Raw genomic sequence first — 18,213 nt, 5'->3', positions numbered from 1 at the left:
TTGACGACGTTATCGATAAGCCTTCCCTCCTCTGCAAAGTCACCATGTACATTTGAGCTTTACCTCATCGCGTCTATGTTTGGCATTAGTTTATTGTAAACAAGCTGTTGAACTCGCTTTCTAATTTTGACACATAGCGACAAGACGTTAGTGTAGTCTCAAGCACCTCGATCCCTACCTCCACGAGCTGCCATCTCGCTGCCAAGAGCCGACTCCTCTGTACCCCAGACTTGATCGCCGCCGATAAGCAATCGCCAGTGACGTCTCACCTCCAGAGCGCACGCAACCAAGCAACCGCATTCGTTGTTTAGTATCGCATTCTTGATTCTTGAGCACAACACACTTCGATAGTTTCAATCGCTGCTGGGCAGCCCTTTTCCGCCTATAATTGCCGCCATCACTATAGCCTCTTCTAACCCCCTCACACACCTCCATAATAGACACAATGGGCGGCAACTCGAGCAAGATAACAGCCCAAGACCAGTACGTCCCCTCCACCCCCTCGCACTCCCGCATCTACTCGCTAACCCTTCCCCGCAGAGCAATCTACGACCTCAAACTCCAACGCGACCGCCTCCACCAATACCAACGCCGCATCACCCTTCTCACCTCCCGGGAAACCGAAATCGCCCGCGCCCTCCTCGCCCAAAACAACCGTCCCCGCGCCCTCCTCGCCCTCCGCCGAAAGAAATACCAAGAATCCCTCCTCGCCAAAACCGACCAGCAACTCGAGCAGCTAGAAAAACTGGTATCTTCTGTAGAATTCGCACTCATCCAAAAAGACGTCGTCTTTGGGCTGCAGCAGGGGACAAAAGTCCTCAAAGAAATCCACGCCGAGATGGGCGGGATCGACAAGGTGGAAAAACTGATGGGGGAGACGGCGGAGGAGGTCGAGTACCAGAGGGAGGTAAGCGAGATGTTGGGGGGCAAGATCAGTGTCCAGGATGAGGAGGAGGTGGAGGAGGAGTTGGCTGCGTTGGAGAGGGAGTTGGGAGAACCAATGAAGAAGAAGGAGGAGACTCCTAGTAGGGTGGTGGTGGAGGGGGAGTTGCCTGATGTGCCGGGGACGGAGTTGCCTGCTGGAGAGCAGAGGCAGGAGGGGGTCAAGAAACCGGTTGCTGAGAGGAGGGAGGCGGTTGCTGCTTGAACGGGGGCATACTCTTGTAGAATGGCGTTTTCTGGGTAGGGTTGATTTTTGGCCTTGATATGCATACGCGCGCAAAACGCCTTGCATGGATGAATGGCGTTGGAGTTACGGTCGGCTGGATGGTTGAGGAAGTTACATATTTGCGAGTTATATATCACCCTGTCGATGACCACATGAGCATCAGATACCTATCATTCTCACTTCAGTTCATGATGATTAGTATCTCTGCTTTTGATCCCTGCATGAGTCTCCAAACTCCCATCTTCACTCGCTAACCCGACCCCATAGCTTTGTTGTCCTGTTTTCAATAACCACCAGATACGCCGTTTCCAAAACCAATATAAACAAATCGCTAATTACCATTTATGCCCGTTCGACGCTCTCAGTTCAATGTCCTGTTAATAATCATGAATCCACCTCCATCGCCTCCCCTGCCCCTACTACTTCCTCCTGTTGTTGCTGCTGACTCTTCACCAGCCTCGCCAAACACCCCGGACAGTTATGAATCGTCTCGTGGGCATAAATATCGCAATCGATGCAAAAATGCTCCTCACACTCTGGACACTTATACCTCCCGCTCTCGCTCACCCCGGCCTTGATCGCCTCTGGCAACAACCCTGGCGTCGGTGCCGTTACAGTATTCGTCTTTGCAGGCACCTCCCCTCTGCCTTTTGCCTTGGCGATATTGGCTGCTGTCTGCCCCCCAACACCGGAAGACTCCTTCACCTTCAACTTGATCTTTGGCGGCGCAGCCTTCGGGACAGGCGGGAAGGGCGTCTGACAGGAAAAACACGCCACCGACTTCTTTGCTTCTGTCCACGGAACCGCCACCCATGATTTGAGGGGAAAAAGGTGGTGATACGATCTCGCCAGGTGAATCGACAATATCAGCGTCAGCCCGCAAACGGGACAAGACGCGGGTAACCGGCAGACTTTGATTCTACACCTCGTGCAGGTGTACCCTTCTCTTGTTGGTTTGTTGTGGCAGGCGCAGAGGGAGACAAAATCTTTTGATGCAAGGGAGCGGGAGGGGAAGCCCATCATGAGGAGGGAGGCGTTTGATTGCTCTGCCTCGTGGGTGACGGGGGGTGTCGTGGCGGCGAGGAAGAGCTCGCGAAAGTGCTGCTCGTGAAGGGCGATGCGGTATTGGGAGTCGTCGTTGTCGTTTGTGCGGGCGCAGAGCTCGGCGCAGATGGCTACCTGGGCGGCGAGGCCGATGATGGAGACGCGGATGCGGTCGGCGATGAGGGAGGTGATGGTGTCGGAGATGTCGCCTGGGTCCGAGGAGAGGAGGGCGCCGTATATGATGAGGACTTCGCGGGTGCCGTGGGAGGGGGTGTGGCTGTGAGGAAGGGAATGAATGGTCAGCTGTGGTTGTCATAAACCAGACAAAGAGGTAGGTGTGGGGGGGCGGGGGGGGGGAGGGGAGGCAGTTTACTATAAATGACCTCGACACATTTCGAGGGCATTTTGAAGACTTGGGTTCCCAATAGGGTCCTTAAGCGCCCACTGCCTCAGCTTCTCAATGTGCTCGACTGGGTTCCCACTCATGTCGCTGATCCTGACGGCAATACCATCGCGCATCCCGATGATCCCCAGCTGACTGATTGGATTCTGCTGAAAGAATGTGTTCACAAATTCCATAGCGTAGGAGAAGGTGAGGGCGAAGCGGTTCGGAAGCAGGTCCTTCTCTGCCATTGCGATGCTCATGTCCAACACCAACACCATGTGCCGTATTATTCCACGTTGGATCGGTGTGGTATCCCGCATCAACCGCCGGCGTTTCTCGGCCTCGATCAACTCGGCCACTGTGATGCTGCCATCTTCGGCAATGGCAACCTCGTCCCAGGCTCGGTGGACTTCTTCCCAAGCTGCTTTGCGGGTTCCCTTGCCCTTCTGGCCACCTTTTCCTTTTCCGCCATCTTTCGATCGTGTACCGTAGACGCTGTCGACTCCGGCATCGTCACCAGAGAGGTCCCCGACATATTCGTCGTCGGAGTCGGCCATCGTGGGGTTCGTGATAAATTTGTATGTTGAGCAGTTGGAGATGGGACGGCGAGGCTGTCGAAGGTTACTTGAGAAGTTCAGGAACCCGCAGCAGCCTCGCAGATTCAGTGGGGCAGCATGGAAATGACGTGACCAATAGAAGCGTAAAATATGGTTCCGAAAATAGTGGGGCCTATCGGCTGCGGGCGCTGCTAGAAAGTCGACCCACACCTCCGGCTCCGTTAGAATTATCCGGCTCAAGTCCGGCCGGTAGATAGTGCAGCGCAGCACCAACGGGTCTTGGCCCCCACTGGCCAGGAAAATGACCGATGGATTTTGCTAGTTTTTATTTTGAATGAGACACTTTTTTAATCACAACCTCACCAGTACGAGACATGCTGGTTCATTAGAGGTTTTCGACGCAGGTTTCCGTGGTTCGGCATGGATATGATGATGACGAATTGTCGGATCATGGTCCCGTCCACGTGAGGCTGTGTTGATATATTGCAATATTCTTCACCACCACCACCTCACACCACCACCCGTCACTATGTAAGCATTCCCCGACGTCGGTCATCAGATCGGTGGCTCCAATCGATCGGGAGATGGCCAAGAAATCTCCCGGATCAAAACGCCCGCTGAGGCTGCCGGGCTGCCGATTTCCCTGCGAACGAGGCAGCGAGGTTTCCTGAAATATAAAAAAAAGTGAGAGGTGGTCAGGCACAACTGCAGGACTGTGCGAAAGACGTGTCTCAGCACAGTGCGAGGCTTGTACCCAAACCGACGAATCAGGCCGGCCGTGCCCTTGCAGCGCATGGTTGCCCCGCCCTCTCATCGGTTATCCCTGGCGCCGTTGACGTAATGTTCCACTGGGGGATCCGATATGGAAATCTTCCATGGGTCATCAGCGGGATCAAAAAAATCAGCCCAAAAGAAAATTTCCCATCTTGGAGAAGGTACGGGACCGGGGGATTTTGGGGTTTGGGTCACTCGGTCATAACCGTCCGTGCCGCCACTTGTCAAGCACCATCGACGATTGCGATCGCGATTTGGTTCGATAATTCCTTGCATAGTTCAGTCGATCTTTTGTACCTTTTTAAAGCTTGTGAGAGCCGGGGAGTCGGCCCAATATGGAAGCTCCGCGATATTGACTCGAGGCGGTGGGAGGCTGGTACGTAGTGGTGAGATTGAGGGAGGGGGCATGCGAGGTGGAGTGCGTAACTGCGTACTTTGTACTGCGTAGGATCGGGGAGCAAGCCATGGTCGCCGACGGGACGGAACTGCATTCTGCAGAAGCCTTCCTTCCTTCCTGTAAGAGTGACTTGTGCCGTTTGCTGTGGTGTACGGAGTAATGTGTGCTGTACCCTTTGCTGTGCGCTGTTGTGCTGTTGTGCTATGCTTGCTGCTGCGTTCGTCCTAGTTTCCCCAGAAAATGCCAGCTGAAATGCCAAATTCCACTGGAAGCGACATCATCGACCTCGACACCTGTCCAATCGCATCCCCGAGTGCGCGTATTTCTTGCAGCCTCTGGAGGCCCGTGGAAGTCCGAAATGGCCTCACTTTGTCAGATTGGTCCCAGTAGTCTGGCCAGCTCATTGTATAGGACCCGTCAGCCACGTCTTGTCAATGCATTATTGGACCCTGATCGAGTCAATCTGGCATCCCGTCCATCGGATGGGAGGGGAGAGAGGGGTTGGAGGAGGGGGGGGGAAGAGGACCCCCATATACAACCACGGCGGCAGCGGACACCTGGCCGAGGAAGCGACATGGGCAGTGGGCACCGAGCAAGTGAAAGCAAGGCACGAAGCGCCATCCTCCCTGCGAGGGCCCTGTTACCCACCGGCCAGCTTTAATAAATGTGATGTGCAACCCGACCCAATGCTCCCACTCACTGCCTCCATATCTTGTGAAAAGGCATCAGTTGTTGAGAGAAAAGCCAGAGCCACTCAGTTCGTATCCAACGGGCAAGTGTAGTTATCGGTAAGATACGTAGTGTAATCTGTATTCGGAGAGGTCATCAATCTGTCAGTCCCGGCAGTCAGGGCGTCTCGCAAGGGTTCGCGTCGTCTCGCATGTCGCCGCCGCCTTGACCAGCAGCATAACGTCATAGTCCCTTTTCGGGCCACTGGGGTGTTTGCTGCCAACTTCTAAACCCACCCACCGGGCGACGCGCGCTTCCTGATTCCCAATTTCGAATTCCACCCACCTCTATGCACACGCACACACCAAACCAAACCAAACCAAACCAAACCAAACCAAACCAAACCAAACCAAACCAAACCAAACTCAGTCATCCATCACACACACAACACACACACACACACACACACTCTCTCTCTCTCTCTCTCGCACCCGACACCACGATCCTCCCTTCCAAGGTTTTTGCTAGTCTAATTCCCCAGACAGACCAGACCAGGACAACCGCCGCCCGTTTCAGCCTCTGCTCAGACCCATTCATCATCACGCGCAGCCCAGCCATTGCTTTGACTTCACTTGTGGCCCATTTTTGTCTCATGTTTTTGATGTGCTAGGGGAGGAGAAAGGAAGGTTGCTCTTTTATCTCGTCGAGGGCTCCCACAGCGGATGCATGCACGACTGCCGACCCGAGCCTGCGCGGCCGCCTATACTACCGTCGACGTCACTGCTGGGATTTTTTAGCTCCCAGGAGACAACCGCATCATCAGCCTGAATGAGGGAATGCGAAGGAGAGGTCACAAACCACGACAAGCCAGGGTAAAATCTGCCTCCCGACGATCCAAGAAGGCGGCTGAGCTGAAGAGGACAAGGTTGAATCCTCCCACAACGACTACGACGACAATCCCACCAGGTATCACGGGTGTCGCTGCTGCTGAAGAGACTGCTGTGACCAGGAGTGGTGTTGCTGATTCCAGTGAAGCTGACGATAGTGATGGTGGTACAATCTTGCGTGGGACTGTGTCGCTGATTGCAAAACTACAACAACAAATGACGGGGGATCTGGGGAGCAGCAGAGGGTTCCAGCCATCTGCCACCCCTGATCCGCTTTCTCAGAACCTGGGAAACAAAGCGTTAAAGTTCAAGGAGAGATATGACCGAGTGGACGAAACACAACAAGGAGTATCACCAACCAGTCCACCCAGGCCGCGCGATCACGACACCACGCCAAGAAATGAGATTGGTCCTGCACAGGCTAAGCAGGGTAGGGCAGGAAAGCTCGGTGGTCAGGCGGAGCCGAGGGACGCTCAGCGGAAGTTGGACGAGTACCGGGAAAATCTAGCTCGACATATCGAGAGACGAGAGGCTCCTTTGAGAGGTGAGGCTCTCGCCATACCTGGACCCGTTCGCGTCTCTCCTATTCAGGAGGAGATCTCACCACCGGCAATGTTCCATTCGTCCGGCTCAGACGTCACCCTGACATCGTCTACCGAGTCCGGTAATACCGTTCGAGGAGGATATACACCCGGCCCGGTGGCCGGCACGCCTTCCTATCCGTTTCCTCGCATGGCTCCTCCAAGTATGATACCACCATCGATACACCGGCCGTTCACGACGCTCTCGCCAACCGTGCCGCCCAAAGGTCCCCAGCACGGTTTTGATATCTTCAAAGGCCAGGACAGCTTTCTTTCGAACCCATCCACCCCGGCGTCGGCCACCACGTTTCTGCCCCCAGGATATTCCCAGTCTACGGGAGAGCAGTATGAGTTCCCAAGTCCTAACCTTTATGACCTAACATTGATGCTTGCCGCGGAACCGGGACTGGATGCGTGGTGGAACACGGTGGTGCAGATCATGGTTGATGTGTACAAGGCTGAAAGGGTCACACTGGCTGTTCCAGCAGATTCAACCGATATTGAAAACGTTCCATGGGGCCAAAAGGCGACTTACAATGCTCACAGGGAGGATGTTTTAAGCCTGGGTTATCTCGCCAAGGGGTCGAGTCTTATGCCGAGCAGTGTCGACGATCTTTCCGAAGGCCTTTCCCATCCTCCAGAGTCACCGACGCAACAGCAGCAACCGCCGGCCCGCCCGGAGTTGCAAAGCAGGCATTCCTACACTTCATACGAGGACAGAAAGGAAGCACGCACTGCGGCCAACGAACGAGCGCCCCAGGCTGCCTCTCGACGACCTCATTTTCTTTCTAGGAGCAAAACAAGTCATGCGGCTCCCACACTCGAAGTTCATGACGATCTTGACGACCACAACACCACTGCTCTGAACCGGCAGGCTCTGGAGGAACACGATGCATTGGAGGAACAACAGCAACAGGATATTCCAAGCTGGGAGGCGCCCATTACAGCGCCGAGAAAGGGCAATGGCAAAATCTTGAATGTCCTGCAAGCGCTTGACTACGAGGCCGACCCTTTGATCGATCACAATGGGGTAATGAGGGTATTAGAGCGTGGCCGGGTTGTAGCGCTCACGAGGAACTACCCCTATCTTGCTCCAGGGTCAGCAGAGTACAAAGTGCCAGAGCCCAAAACACCCGCCCGGCCAAAATCCCCCGAGGGTACCCGCAAATCTGGGAGAAGGCCTCGATCTGATTCTGCCTCCAAGCTTTCGTCGCTTCTCAGTAGCGCTACCACCTTCTCGCCAGCCGTGAACAGAGCTCCCAAAGTCGGGTTGGACAAGAAGGGGTCTGGGGCTGGGTCCCGGATGGATGAAGACAGGCCAAAAGCAGCCAACCCACGCTACGAGGAATATGAGCAAACTCCGCCATCACCCTGGTCGCAGTCCCCAGCCCCCTCGCCTGCGGTGCGGGCTGATCCTAATGAGAACCCGTTCTTCACCGACGCCATGGTGGACGAGGACTCTTTCAATCCTGCCTCTGCTCCTGTGGACTATACGGACATAAGGCCGCCCGAAGCGATCGGGATGGATAACTCATGGACTGTGCTGCACATTCCCCTGACGCACGTGCTCCTATCCAAACCGAATCCGACCTTCAAGCTTGATCCTTCTCTTATGGAGCAGAAGATATCCTCGCGGAACAGATCCGGGGATGCTTCTGCGATTCCCAATTCCTCACCGGAAAGACCTCCCAAGGAGAAACACGCGCCAATCGCCATCCTATCGATTCTGAGCCCCATCATCCCGTATCCTTCCAACTTTCGCCACTCTCTCGACCATCTCGCCCCCCATCTCGCCACATCCTTCTCCTTGTGTCGTCACTACACGAACCTCGAGATTGAGCTGAATGGGCTGCAAAAGAGGCGGCCACAAACCGCAGGCTTTGGCGCTCTGGGTCCAGATGGAAGACCACTTGCCGACCCGACTGCCCTCGCTTCACTGGCGTATGCCGAGGACGCAACTAGAGGTTCGTTGGCCGGCAGTATCACCAGTCCAAGTGACTACTCTGGGCCTTCTCGTAGTACGGCTGGCTCACCAGCAGGAACTCCCGGGTGGGAGCCAACGGCAATGGGATTGTTGAGGGGTGGACCTACTGCCAGCCCTGCCCCAGTGAACGCAGACAGCTACTTTAGCTCGGTATCGAAAATGGGAGCTGGGACTCAGCGTCCTACACGGGACTCGAGAGAGGTTGAGAAGAGATCATCATCGAGACTGTCGGGGGGCAAACAAGATGCAGCTTTGCTCAGCCCAGGACAGCCTGAGGTGATCGATGGTGCCCGTCGAAGCTCGGAAGAATCCAGGAGGCCGGGTGCCAAAGAGCTCAAGGATTCCTCCAATGAGAAAATCAATGCGGGGGCGGGGGATAAGAAACAACAGCTTCCTGGGACTCCAGGGGCAGCCCGTCCCCATACCCAGCTTCACTCGTACGGTGCCGATTTTGCGGCTACTTTTCAGTCTCTTCCTCCGAGCTCCACCATTAGCAGAGGCTCTGGCTCGGTAGCAGCACCTTCGAGGGCCGGGTCGTTGTCCCAGGGCGAGATGACACCGCCGTCGGACAAGCTAAAAGGTCTCATCTTGGACTCTTTACCGGCTCACGTCTTTGTCGCTCTCCCGCAAACAGGTGAAATAGTGTGGGTTAACAGCAGGTTCCTTTCGTATCGGGGCCAAACATCTGGCGATCTAGCGGCCGATCCCTGGGGGAGCATACACCCTGACGACCGGGACGAGTATCTCAAGTTCTGGAGCCAGTCAGTAAGGACAGGTGAGCAGTTTTCGAGAACAGTGCGCATCCGGCGGTTTGACGGTGCCTATCGGTGGTTCTACGCCAGGGCTGTCGCCTCCAAGGACAAGAGAGGTGTCATTATGCAGTTCCTGGGCTCCTACATGGACATTCATGATCAACACATTGCGGAGCTCCGGGCTGCGCGTCAAGAGGAAATCGAAGTGTCGGAAGCCAAGCATCGACTGCTCGCCAACCTAATTCCCCAGATCATCTTTACCGCCACCGAAGACGAGGGGATCACCTTCGCCAACGAACAGTGGCTGTCCTACACGGGCCAAACGTTTGAGGATGTCCTGGGTCTTGGCTTCATGGACTTTGTTCATCCTGACGATCTTGCAAAGTGCCAAATCCCCCCGGAGAGGTCACCAAGTCCTCTTTTCAAAAATGAGAACAAAGGCCACGCGCACTCTATCTCGATTGACAGGATGTCTATCAAGTCTGCCAAATCGACAAGGCCCTCGAGCACCGCCCCCGATGCCAACATTCGCGGCATCCACCAGGCGCTGTCCCGACATAACAGCTCGAGCAGCGGTTCGGTCTACGAGCTCTCGACTGCCAATCTTACCGAGCTTGCCAGGAAGGGCGTGATTCGCGTTTCGACCGACAGCAGCGGGCGGCTCTCGTACACCACCGAGATACGGTTGCGCTCTAAGAGCGGCGAATACCGGTGGCATCTCGTACGCTGCGTTGAGATCGATAACGTCGACTTTGGTAATGGTGTCAGTTCCTTCTTTGGGTCGGCCACGGACATCAACGACTTGAAACTGCTCGAGACGAAGCTGAAGGAGGCTATGGACTCAAAGAGTCGCTTCCTCAGCAACATGTCTCACGAGATCAGGACGCCTCTCATCGGCATATCCGGCATGGTCAGCTTTTTGCAGGACACGACACTGAACGAAGAGCAGCGCGATTACACCAACACGATCCAGACCAGCGCCAACAGCTTGCTGATGATTATCAACGACATTTTGGACCTGTCCAAGGTGGATGCGGGGATGATGAAGTTGAACTTTGAGTGGTTTCACACCCGGTCGCTGATCGAGGATGTGAATGAGCTGGTGTCGACCATGGCCATTGCAAAACGTCTGGAACTCAATTATGTTGTGGAAGAGGACGTTCCGGCGTGGGTCAAGGGAGACAAGGTCCGTATCCGCCAGGTCCTGCTCAATGTCATCGGCAATGCTATCAAATTCACCAGTCAGGGGGAGGTTTTCAGTCGGTGCAAAGTCATCGTCCCTGAGGGTGTCGAGCTTGGGGAAGCTGAGATTATGCTGGAGTTTTCTGTGATTGACACGGGCAGGGGCTTTACCAAGCAGGAGGCTGAGCTGATCTTCAAGCCCTTCAGTCAGATCGATGGAAGCAGCACTAGACAGCACGGCGGAAGCGGACTCGGGCTGGTCATTTCGCGCCAGCTGGCTGAGCTGCATGGTGGCACCATGAACGGCACGGCCGTGCCTGGCAAGGGGTCCACGTTTACGTTCACGGCGAGATTTGGGCTGCCGACTGACACGGACCATCCCGATGGCTCGGCGGTTCCTCAACCGACACCTGGGCTCATGCGGGAGGTTAGCGTAAGCTCGACAGAGTCTGCCGTGCGGGATTCCTTCCAGCATGTGCAGGCCATCAGCCCGCAGACGACAGACTCGGCATACAGGTCACCGACCATGGCTTCTAGTGGCAGCTCGGAGCTTTCCGGAGCCTCTGGTCGGACTCAAACTACCGAGAGGTCGTCGCTATCTTCTGTCAGCGGACTGGCTCGTTTCAGTGAAGCTGCTCGAGCTAGTGGGCAGGACCTGTCGCAGATGAAGTTGGAGATGCCGGCCCACCGGATATCTCCAGGTACTACCCCGATGCCCCTGGACTCGAAACGGTCAAGTGTTGCGGCCAACTATCGCCCGCCCTTGTACTCTATCTTGATCATCTGCCCACAAACGCACAGCCGGGAGGCGACTACCAAGCACATTGAGCAGACGCTGCCCAAGGACGTCCCCCATCAGATCGTTGCGGTATCATCCGTGGATGAGGCCCGCGGTTTGATCGGTGGTGATGAGTCGGTGAATTTCACGCACATTGTTGTCAACCTGCCCACGCCTGAAGATATCATCAGTCTGATGGACAGGATTTCGGGATCGAGCATGCTGGGCAAGACCAGCATTCTTATTCTTTCGGACTCGGTCCAGCGACAGGCAGTCATCAAGCAGGTAGCGGGCACAAAGTATGACGACATGCTCTCCGACGGCAAGGTGACGTATATCTACAAGCCAGTCAAACCGTCGAGGTTTGCCGTGATTTTCGACCCGGGCAAGGAGCGTGATCTGAGTATTGATCGGAACCGCTCGACGGCGCAGCAGTTGGTGGAATTTCAACGACAGAGCTACGTTGATATGGAAAGGCGCATGGGCAACAAGGGATACAAGGTGCTGCTGGTGGAGGATAACCCGGTTAATCAAAAGGTCTTGTCAAAGTATCTGAAGAGGGTTGGAGTGGAGGTGGAACTGGCGGCGGATGGGGCCGAGTGCACTGATATGGTGTTTGGGAGGGGGAGGGGGTATTATTCGTTGATTCTGGTATGTCTTCTTGTCTCGCCACTTTTTTGTTTTTTTTTTCCCATCACTAACCACGAACAGTGCGACCTCCACATGCCCAGAAAAGACGGGTATCAAGCCTGCAGGGAGATTAGAGCGTGGGAAATTCAGCACCTGATGGAGGACGAGAGGACCGGGAGGAGCTTTGTTCCAACAAACCAGAACTCAAACAACAAGAACAGGACGCTGCCGATTATTGCGCTCAGCGCGAATGTCATGAGCGACGTACAGGAAAAGTGTGTGGAGGCTGGGTTTAGCGACTATGTGGCGAAGCCGGTGGATTTTATTAATTTGAGCCAGGCGCTGTCCAAGTTTTTTTGAGGAAGGGAGGGGGGGAAATAAGGGGATGATGGGATGGGAGTGGAACAAGTTGGAATTACTATCAGGAATTATTCGATTACATTATGGCAACACACAACAACAAGACAAGGGAATGGGAGGGTTTTTTTTGGGGGGGGGGGATCAATGATTATCATTAGGACAGGGTATTTATTTGTCTGGGCTTTTGGGCAGGTTTAGGCAAGGGAGGGAGCGAGGGACAGTTGGTGTAAAACTTTTTTCTTTGTCTTGAGTTTTTTTACAACAGGCATATCATGATGTTTTGTTTTATTCGTTCAACCCTTTTTATTTTTCTGTATGCGTTTTTTTTTTTTTTTGTGTGTTATATGCATGATATCCCAGGGTGTATTTGGGTTTGGGGGTTTTTAGGGTTTTTATTTATGATTGGTGTTTGTGTTAATGGGGAGGAGAAGTTAAGAGAAAGGGGGGGTTGGGAAGGGTTCAATTTCTTATACGCTTTCTTCTTTTAATTGTTATACATCCATCCTCACTTACTTGCTTACTCACTTACTTACTTACCTACTTACTTACTCATCAATCATCATGGTGGAAAGAAAAACATCGCTTTCAAAATAAAAAAACGGGCAGGAATTTGGCAAAAGAAAAGAAAAGGGATGTACGTACCTAGCATTATAGCGTGTTTTTGGTGTGTGTTGATTAGGAAACAAAGAGAGATATGAGCATTGGGATTCTGTTTTGATGGGATATTTGTGTGTTTAGCAGTGGTGAGAGGTTGGTACTTTTGGGATGTGGTGAGAAAAGGGGGTGGTGTTTGAGGAGGTATTTTTGGATGGTGGGAGTCTGAGGGGTTTTGGTTTGGGAGGGTGGAGGGAAGGTGAGGGAGGGGTGGTTTGGGGGGGTTATATCTCGGGTGTAGTTGTTAAGGTTGAGATAAGGGGTTTGTAGTTGGGTTGGATGACAGCCGTTGTCTTATACCAGCCCGAGGCGGGATGAGTAACTGACGAGAATTATCAGAAGAATGAAGGGAAAGGACAGCTCAAGTCGACGACTACGACGCAGCATAGTGGTGTATATATTCTCGCTAACTCCCCTTTCTTTTATTTCCTATTAAAACGATCGTTCATCGAGTCGTGCGCAGCAGTAGTCCTCTGCTAATAGACCTTCTGCAGCCGGCACATAGGACCCTGGTGGTGGTTTACCGCCATTCCCACTCCCAAGCGCGCTCTTACACGGGCTACGAAAGATCTCCTTGATGGTCAGTGCTTATTTGGCTCTTTCGAAAGACGGAGCAAAACCCTAAGCCGGAGCATGCTCGCGCGTGGGCCGTGTTTTGCTGGAGGCGCTGTGGAATTCAATCCTCCTCGTCGTGGCGACCCAGGTTCTAGAAGCTCTGGATAACCGGCTGCGGGCAAGCCCACTGCAGCTTCAATGCCCGCACCATGAATAAGTGGCCAGCTTTGTGTCTCTGTTGGTCATCCAAAAACTTATCCAAGACCCCACAAGAATAAAACCCGAATTCTTAAACCAAAATCTAAAAGGAATTACAACTCCCTATCTCCCAGCATACCACTCACTCCCTTCTTGACGACTAACCCTCTACCCTTCCTCATCTACCAACGTAATTATACTAGAAGAAGCGGAGTCTGGGTCTTGTCCTCGTGACGTCTTGGATGAGTCTGGGTTGGGTCTGGGTTGGGTCTGGGTTGGGTCTGGGTTGGGTCTGGGGTAGGTTTATTTGTATTAGAGTCCGGGTTATTAGATGCTATTTTCTCGTTTTAATATGGATGTTTATCGTCTGGGTCCTCTAAGTTGAAACTCGTTTAGAAATCTCCAAACAGGGTTTGCAGGTACCTGTATACAACATGCCACCTCGAAAGCCATTAGCAAAGCGCATGTAAAAGACACCTCTTCAAACTCTAGGTATCCTATAAAACCCCGACCTGCACTCATCCTTCTCACCCAACTCTTCCTCGCAATGTATATAGGTATTTGTCTCAAATCATGGGTAAAAGTCTTTCCGTAGTCAAGATACCGAGAAGCCTCACAGCCCCCATCACGTCTTCATCGTCAGGGGGTCCCCATATGTTGATTGCATGCCCTCTTCACCAGATATGGACTTGTGCGGTATCCGGCAATGTCCTATCTGAGCCAGCTGATGTTGAAATTGGAAGTCATGTTCTGTCAGACTTTGTTGTGTTTCTAGAACAGTCACTGTGACATTTCTCTCCTGAATCTGGGGGTGTCTTGGGTTGGTCCTATTGGTAATTATTCGGTGCGCGGAGGCAAGAGTGTCGATGAGTAGCTGATGGGATGGTGCTGAGGGAAGCATGTACCTACCTACTCACCTAAGGTAGCAAGATTCCAAAGAGTTTAAAGATAAAATTCCTCGCATTTATACTTTCTGGGTATGGAGTTTGGCAGTGAGTGGTACATAGGTACGGCAAGGAAATCGCATAAGTCGAGAAACCATCAAACTCGAAAAAGCCCAGTGCAAGCCAGGTTCAGCCAGCTCGAATGGCCAGATAGGTATTATCGTCAGAATATGTGTTGACGCTTTTTGGGAACGCGTATTTTTGGTTCGGAGAATAAACCAGCAGTACAACCCATCCTCAGCTCATCTCACCACCACTCAACTAGAACTTACTCGCTGTTCTTCTTTCTTCTTCCTCCATCACAAGTCCCCGGCTCTTGTCATCGTCTTCTGATCTCCTCTCATAGAGCTCAATCCAGCCACTCCGACAACTCCTCACAACAGAGAAAATGTACCCCCCTCCCCTTCCCAAGCCATAGGCGTCAACCCCGAACCACCTCTGATTCGTCCTCTGTCGCTCGCCACACTGCATCCAGGACGCGTGGTCACACAACCCCAACCCTCACTCCCTCCTCACACGTGTCGGAGATCCGCTTACCTATCATCTACCTATCTACATTTACCTACCACCTATACCAGCAAAGTAGCCATGTCTCAGTCTACCCACCTACCCTGCTGAAATGACGACGACGGGGGAAGCAATCGGGCAGTGATACTTTTGTCGCCTCTTCATGGGCCCCTCTCTCCGGTATTCGACGACTGAACCCGGGATGAAGTAGGCTTTTCCAAGCCGGCCACCTTAGTCTGTTGAAGGGCTAGCAGCGAACAAACATCATCTTCCTTGAACGAGAGCCACGAAGAAATCCCAGCCACAGCAACAACAACAAACCCCTACATCATCCACCAGCTAGGCCTCGGAGCCAACCCCACCTTTTATTCCTCTCCCCCCATCCCCAATGTGTTTGTCTCGTCCAGTTGCAACCCGCCTCGCCGTCCCTATTCGGAAGGTCCTACAACCTTGCGGCCCCTCCCAGTGAACAATGCGAACGGACACACATGAATATCGCCAAGCCAGGAAACAGGGCAGTGGCTGATGTGTGCAGTGTGTGAGCCACACCCTGTTGCCTATACTGTCCTCGTCCATCCTACTAGTCTGTACCGGCTTGGCAGCCCATGCTCCCATCGACAGAAAAAGTGGCGGGTTCGAATTCCCAATATCAATATGAGCCCTGATATCAGCAACCCCAGTTTTATCTGCTAAAACTAGATCGGTTCCAGACTTTGCCAATCTGTGGTATTGCAACTAGAGCCTAATAAGAGCTCCATTGAGGAGAGAGGAGAGAGGTCACAGGTGATCAAAGGTGTTGTTGACCTACATACGACACTACTTCCCTTCCCCATTGCTTGGGACCACCCGTGCCACAGAATGTAACGGCATGCGGTAGAAACAAGAACTGGAGGCGGAGAGCATTGTTCTGGCGCTACAGCCAGTGTGGTATAGCTCACGTCCCAAGTCGGAAAAAATGGGGGGGCTGTTGTATGCTTGACCACCTTGATACTTACCTTGCACCACCCACCCTCTTCGCACTCGCCTTGATACGAGGGTAACAAGGGTGGTTTAAACTTGCGCAAAGTACCGGCAGTGGCCTAATAGGTAAACCGAGAGTCAGCAACAAAAAATTTCATTATTCCCACAGCCAGGAGCAGACGTTCAGGGGGCGGGGGGGGGTGGGGGGGGGCGTACTAGTTGCTCAGAGGAGGTCCTTTCGGCAGGGTTTCTAGAATTGACTTGGCCATCCATCCCTCATGCTGCAACCCGCAAACCATCCAAGCAAGCAACCACAAAACACGAGGCGGGAAGGATGAGCGCGAAAATACGGTTGAGCAGCGCTTGGCACGTCCACCAGTCCCTCGGGCGGAGCTATGCTTGCTGCACTTCTTCGGCGCCCCCCCAAGACAAGAGCCAGTGGGCTGTCGTCTTTTATCCTGTCTCGTGGAGAGAGAGACTCGTGCTACACACGCGTCTCTCCGTACATCGGAAGTCCGGCAGCCTATCACTTCCAGGCAATCGTTCTCGAAGCTCGGCAGACGTGGTGGGGCCATGCGCTCAGTTTCTGCGGGGAGCCAATGGCATATCGGCAGCCGTTGGCCGTGTGGGTGTGTGGGAGCAAAAGCATCAGCTTACGGCGAAACAGGCATGTATCTAAACACTTCGCTCGGGTTGTCAACTCTATGTTCAGACGAATGTCACAAACTAGACGTCCCACCCGTGTCCAGCTCCGGGCAGGATGCCGTGGGCTGTGTGAAACGGAGCTTGGTGTTGCGTGCCACAATCTAGGAGTTCCGTGAGCCTCATATCGGAGACCAGATCGGCTCAGATCAAGGTCGTATTTCAGGCCGGGCCGGTGCAGACTTGTGTACAGGACCTGAATATATGACATATAGAACATCTTGAATAAGTCAGGCCCATTTGAAGAGGGCAAGAGCACTTGACTATGCTTGACAACGTGATTAGCAGCTCTACTGGAGTGTGATACTCGGGACAAGAGTCAATGTCATTAACTCGCCCGAGCTAAGCACTTGCCGAAAGTCTTTGCGCATGCTGTGCACAGATTGGCGACCACACTTGGTGCTGAGTCTCACTTTTGTCTTTGACGTGCCCAGACTGGCTGGGTGGTTGGTGGTGTTGACTTGACCGGGTGCGTGCTGTGTTCGACTTGCACTCTTCAAATCCGGTCTTGGTCAATCAGCAACATGATCCCCAACGAAGAAGGCGGTAATGATGCTTTCCAAGGGCGGCAAGATGCCACGGCACATATGTACAAGTGGTCTCAGATATGACCGAGTCCGTACGGAAGATCACATGGTGTGACATTGCTTCCCATGGCACTGAAAGCGCTTCACTCGCCCGTGAGATAACAAGGCTCACTGGGTAGGAGTTGGTGTTGTTTCAGGTCATCGTCAGACCGGGAAGATATAAATCTCTCTGAACAAGGGGCCTTGCTGGGACCCGAGCGCGCCACACCTCGTTGTAGCGGATTTGGCCGCCTCCAGGTTGGCAAAGTACGAGGCGTGTTGGGCCACCGGTGGCTTGATGGTTGAGATGGAGCTTGTGGTTACCTATACATCCATGCTTTGAACTAATTTCGTGAGTCAAAAACCCGAAACGACATTCGAGAGTGCTACATGGTTGACGGAAGCCAGCTATCAGGGCGGCTTACTTGCAGTCTTGTGCGCGTTTGCTGAACAACTTGGTTGGTGGGTTGCCATCTGAACTCGTGGCGAATGCATAGCGTCTTTTCTGGTCAACGTACACATAGGCCGGTTGCCTAGGCTGTGTTCCAGACGAAGACACCAATCAACAGTTGCCGAACCTAATCGTCTTCGGACTTGGAGACTGAAATCTGTACCAAGCGGAAGCATGACCGAAGAGAGGTAGACGGGAAAGTGGTTCTATGGCTGAGCACACAGCATATGCTTCCAAGCAAGCCCAAGTGCAGACAGGGAGCTTGCTGCAAGCTGCTCACCGTGCCACATCCAGACGCTAGGGGGGGTCCTCTTGGTGCCTCAGTATGCGCCACTGGCAAGCACATCATCAGTCGGAGCACATGCCACGACAGCGTGCCAGTTTCCCAGAGGAAGGAGAGGCCCTGGATCAAGAACCAGTCCGCAATGGCGGGTGACGGTTGGATGAAACCGGACTGGATGTGAAAACAGTTTCCTCTGAGGGATGGCCAGAACGAAACGAGTGTTTCTGTCGATCAAGAGGGGGTTT

The 18,213-nt window shown here is 53.4% G+C and overlaps 3 protein-coding genes across 3 annotated transcripts; 2 read left to right on the top strand and 1 right to left on the bottom strand.

The window, feature by feature from the left end:
- Positions 1-26: 26 nt before the first annotated feature.
- VPS20 (Vacuolar protein sorting-associated protein 20) lies at positions 27-1,330 on the top strand. The gene is made up of 2 exons (XM_062911340.1): positions 27-483; positions 541-1,330. Exons 1-2 carry the CDS (start codon positions 446-448, stop codon positions 1,145-1,147), a joined length of 645 nt encoding a protein of 214 aa, XP_062767367.1. The 5' UTR covers positions 27-445; the 3' UTR covers positions 1,148-1,330.
- On the bottom strand, positions 1,247-3,154 carry QC763_308890 (uncharacterized protein; the record flags this gene model as incomplete). Its single annotated transcript, XM_062911339.1, has 2 exons — positions 1,247-2,489; positions 2,604-3,154. The coding sequence occupies 2 exons, from the start codon at positions 3,152-3,154 to the stop codon at positions 1,553-1,555; spliced, it is 1,488 nt and encodes a 495-aa protein (XP_062767366.1). The 3' UTR covers positions 1,247-1,552.
- Positions 3,155-5,830: 2,676 nt separating this feature from the next.
- QC763_308880 (uncharacterized protein) lies at positions 5,831-12,885 on the top strand (the record flags this gene model as incomplete). Its single annotated transcript, XM_062911338.1, has 2 exons — positions 5,831-11,809; positions 11,870-12,885. The coding sequence occupies 2 exons, from the start codon at positions 5,831-5,833 to the stop codon at positions 12,146-12,148; spliced, it is 6,258 nt and encodes a 2,085-aa protein (XP_062767365.1). The 3' UTR covers positions 12,149-12,885.
- Positions 12,886-18,213: the final 5,328 nt, after the last annotated feature.

This window comes from Podospora pseudopauciseta, chromosome 3 (assembly GCF_035222475.1).
Source record: "Podospora pseudopauciseta strain CBS 411.78 chromosome 3, whole genome shotgun sequence".
Classification (NCBI taxonomy): domain Eukaryota; kingdom Fungi; phylum Ascomycota; class Sordariomycetes; order Sordariales; family Podosporaceae; genus Podospora; species Podospora pseudopauciseta.
The sequence above is the reverse complement of the archived record's forward strand: the minus strand, read 5'-3'. Positions and strand labels throughout refer to the sequence as shown.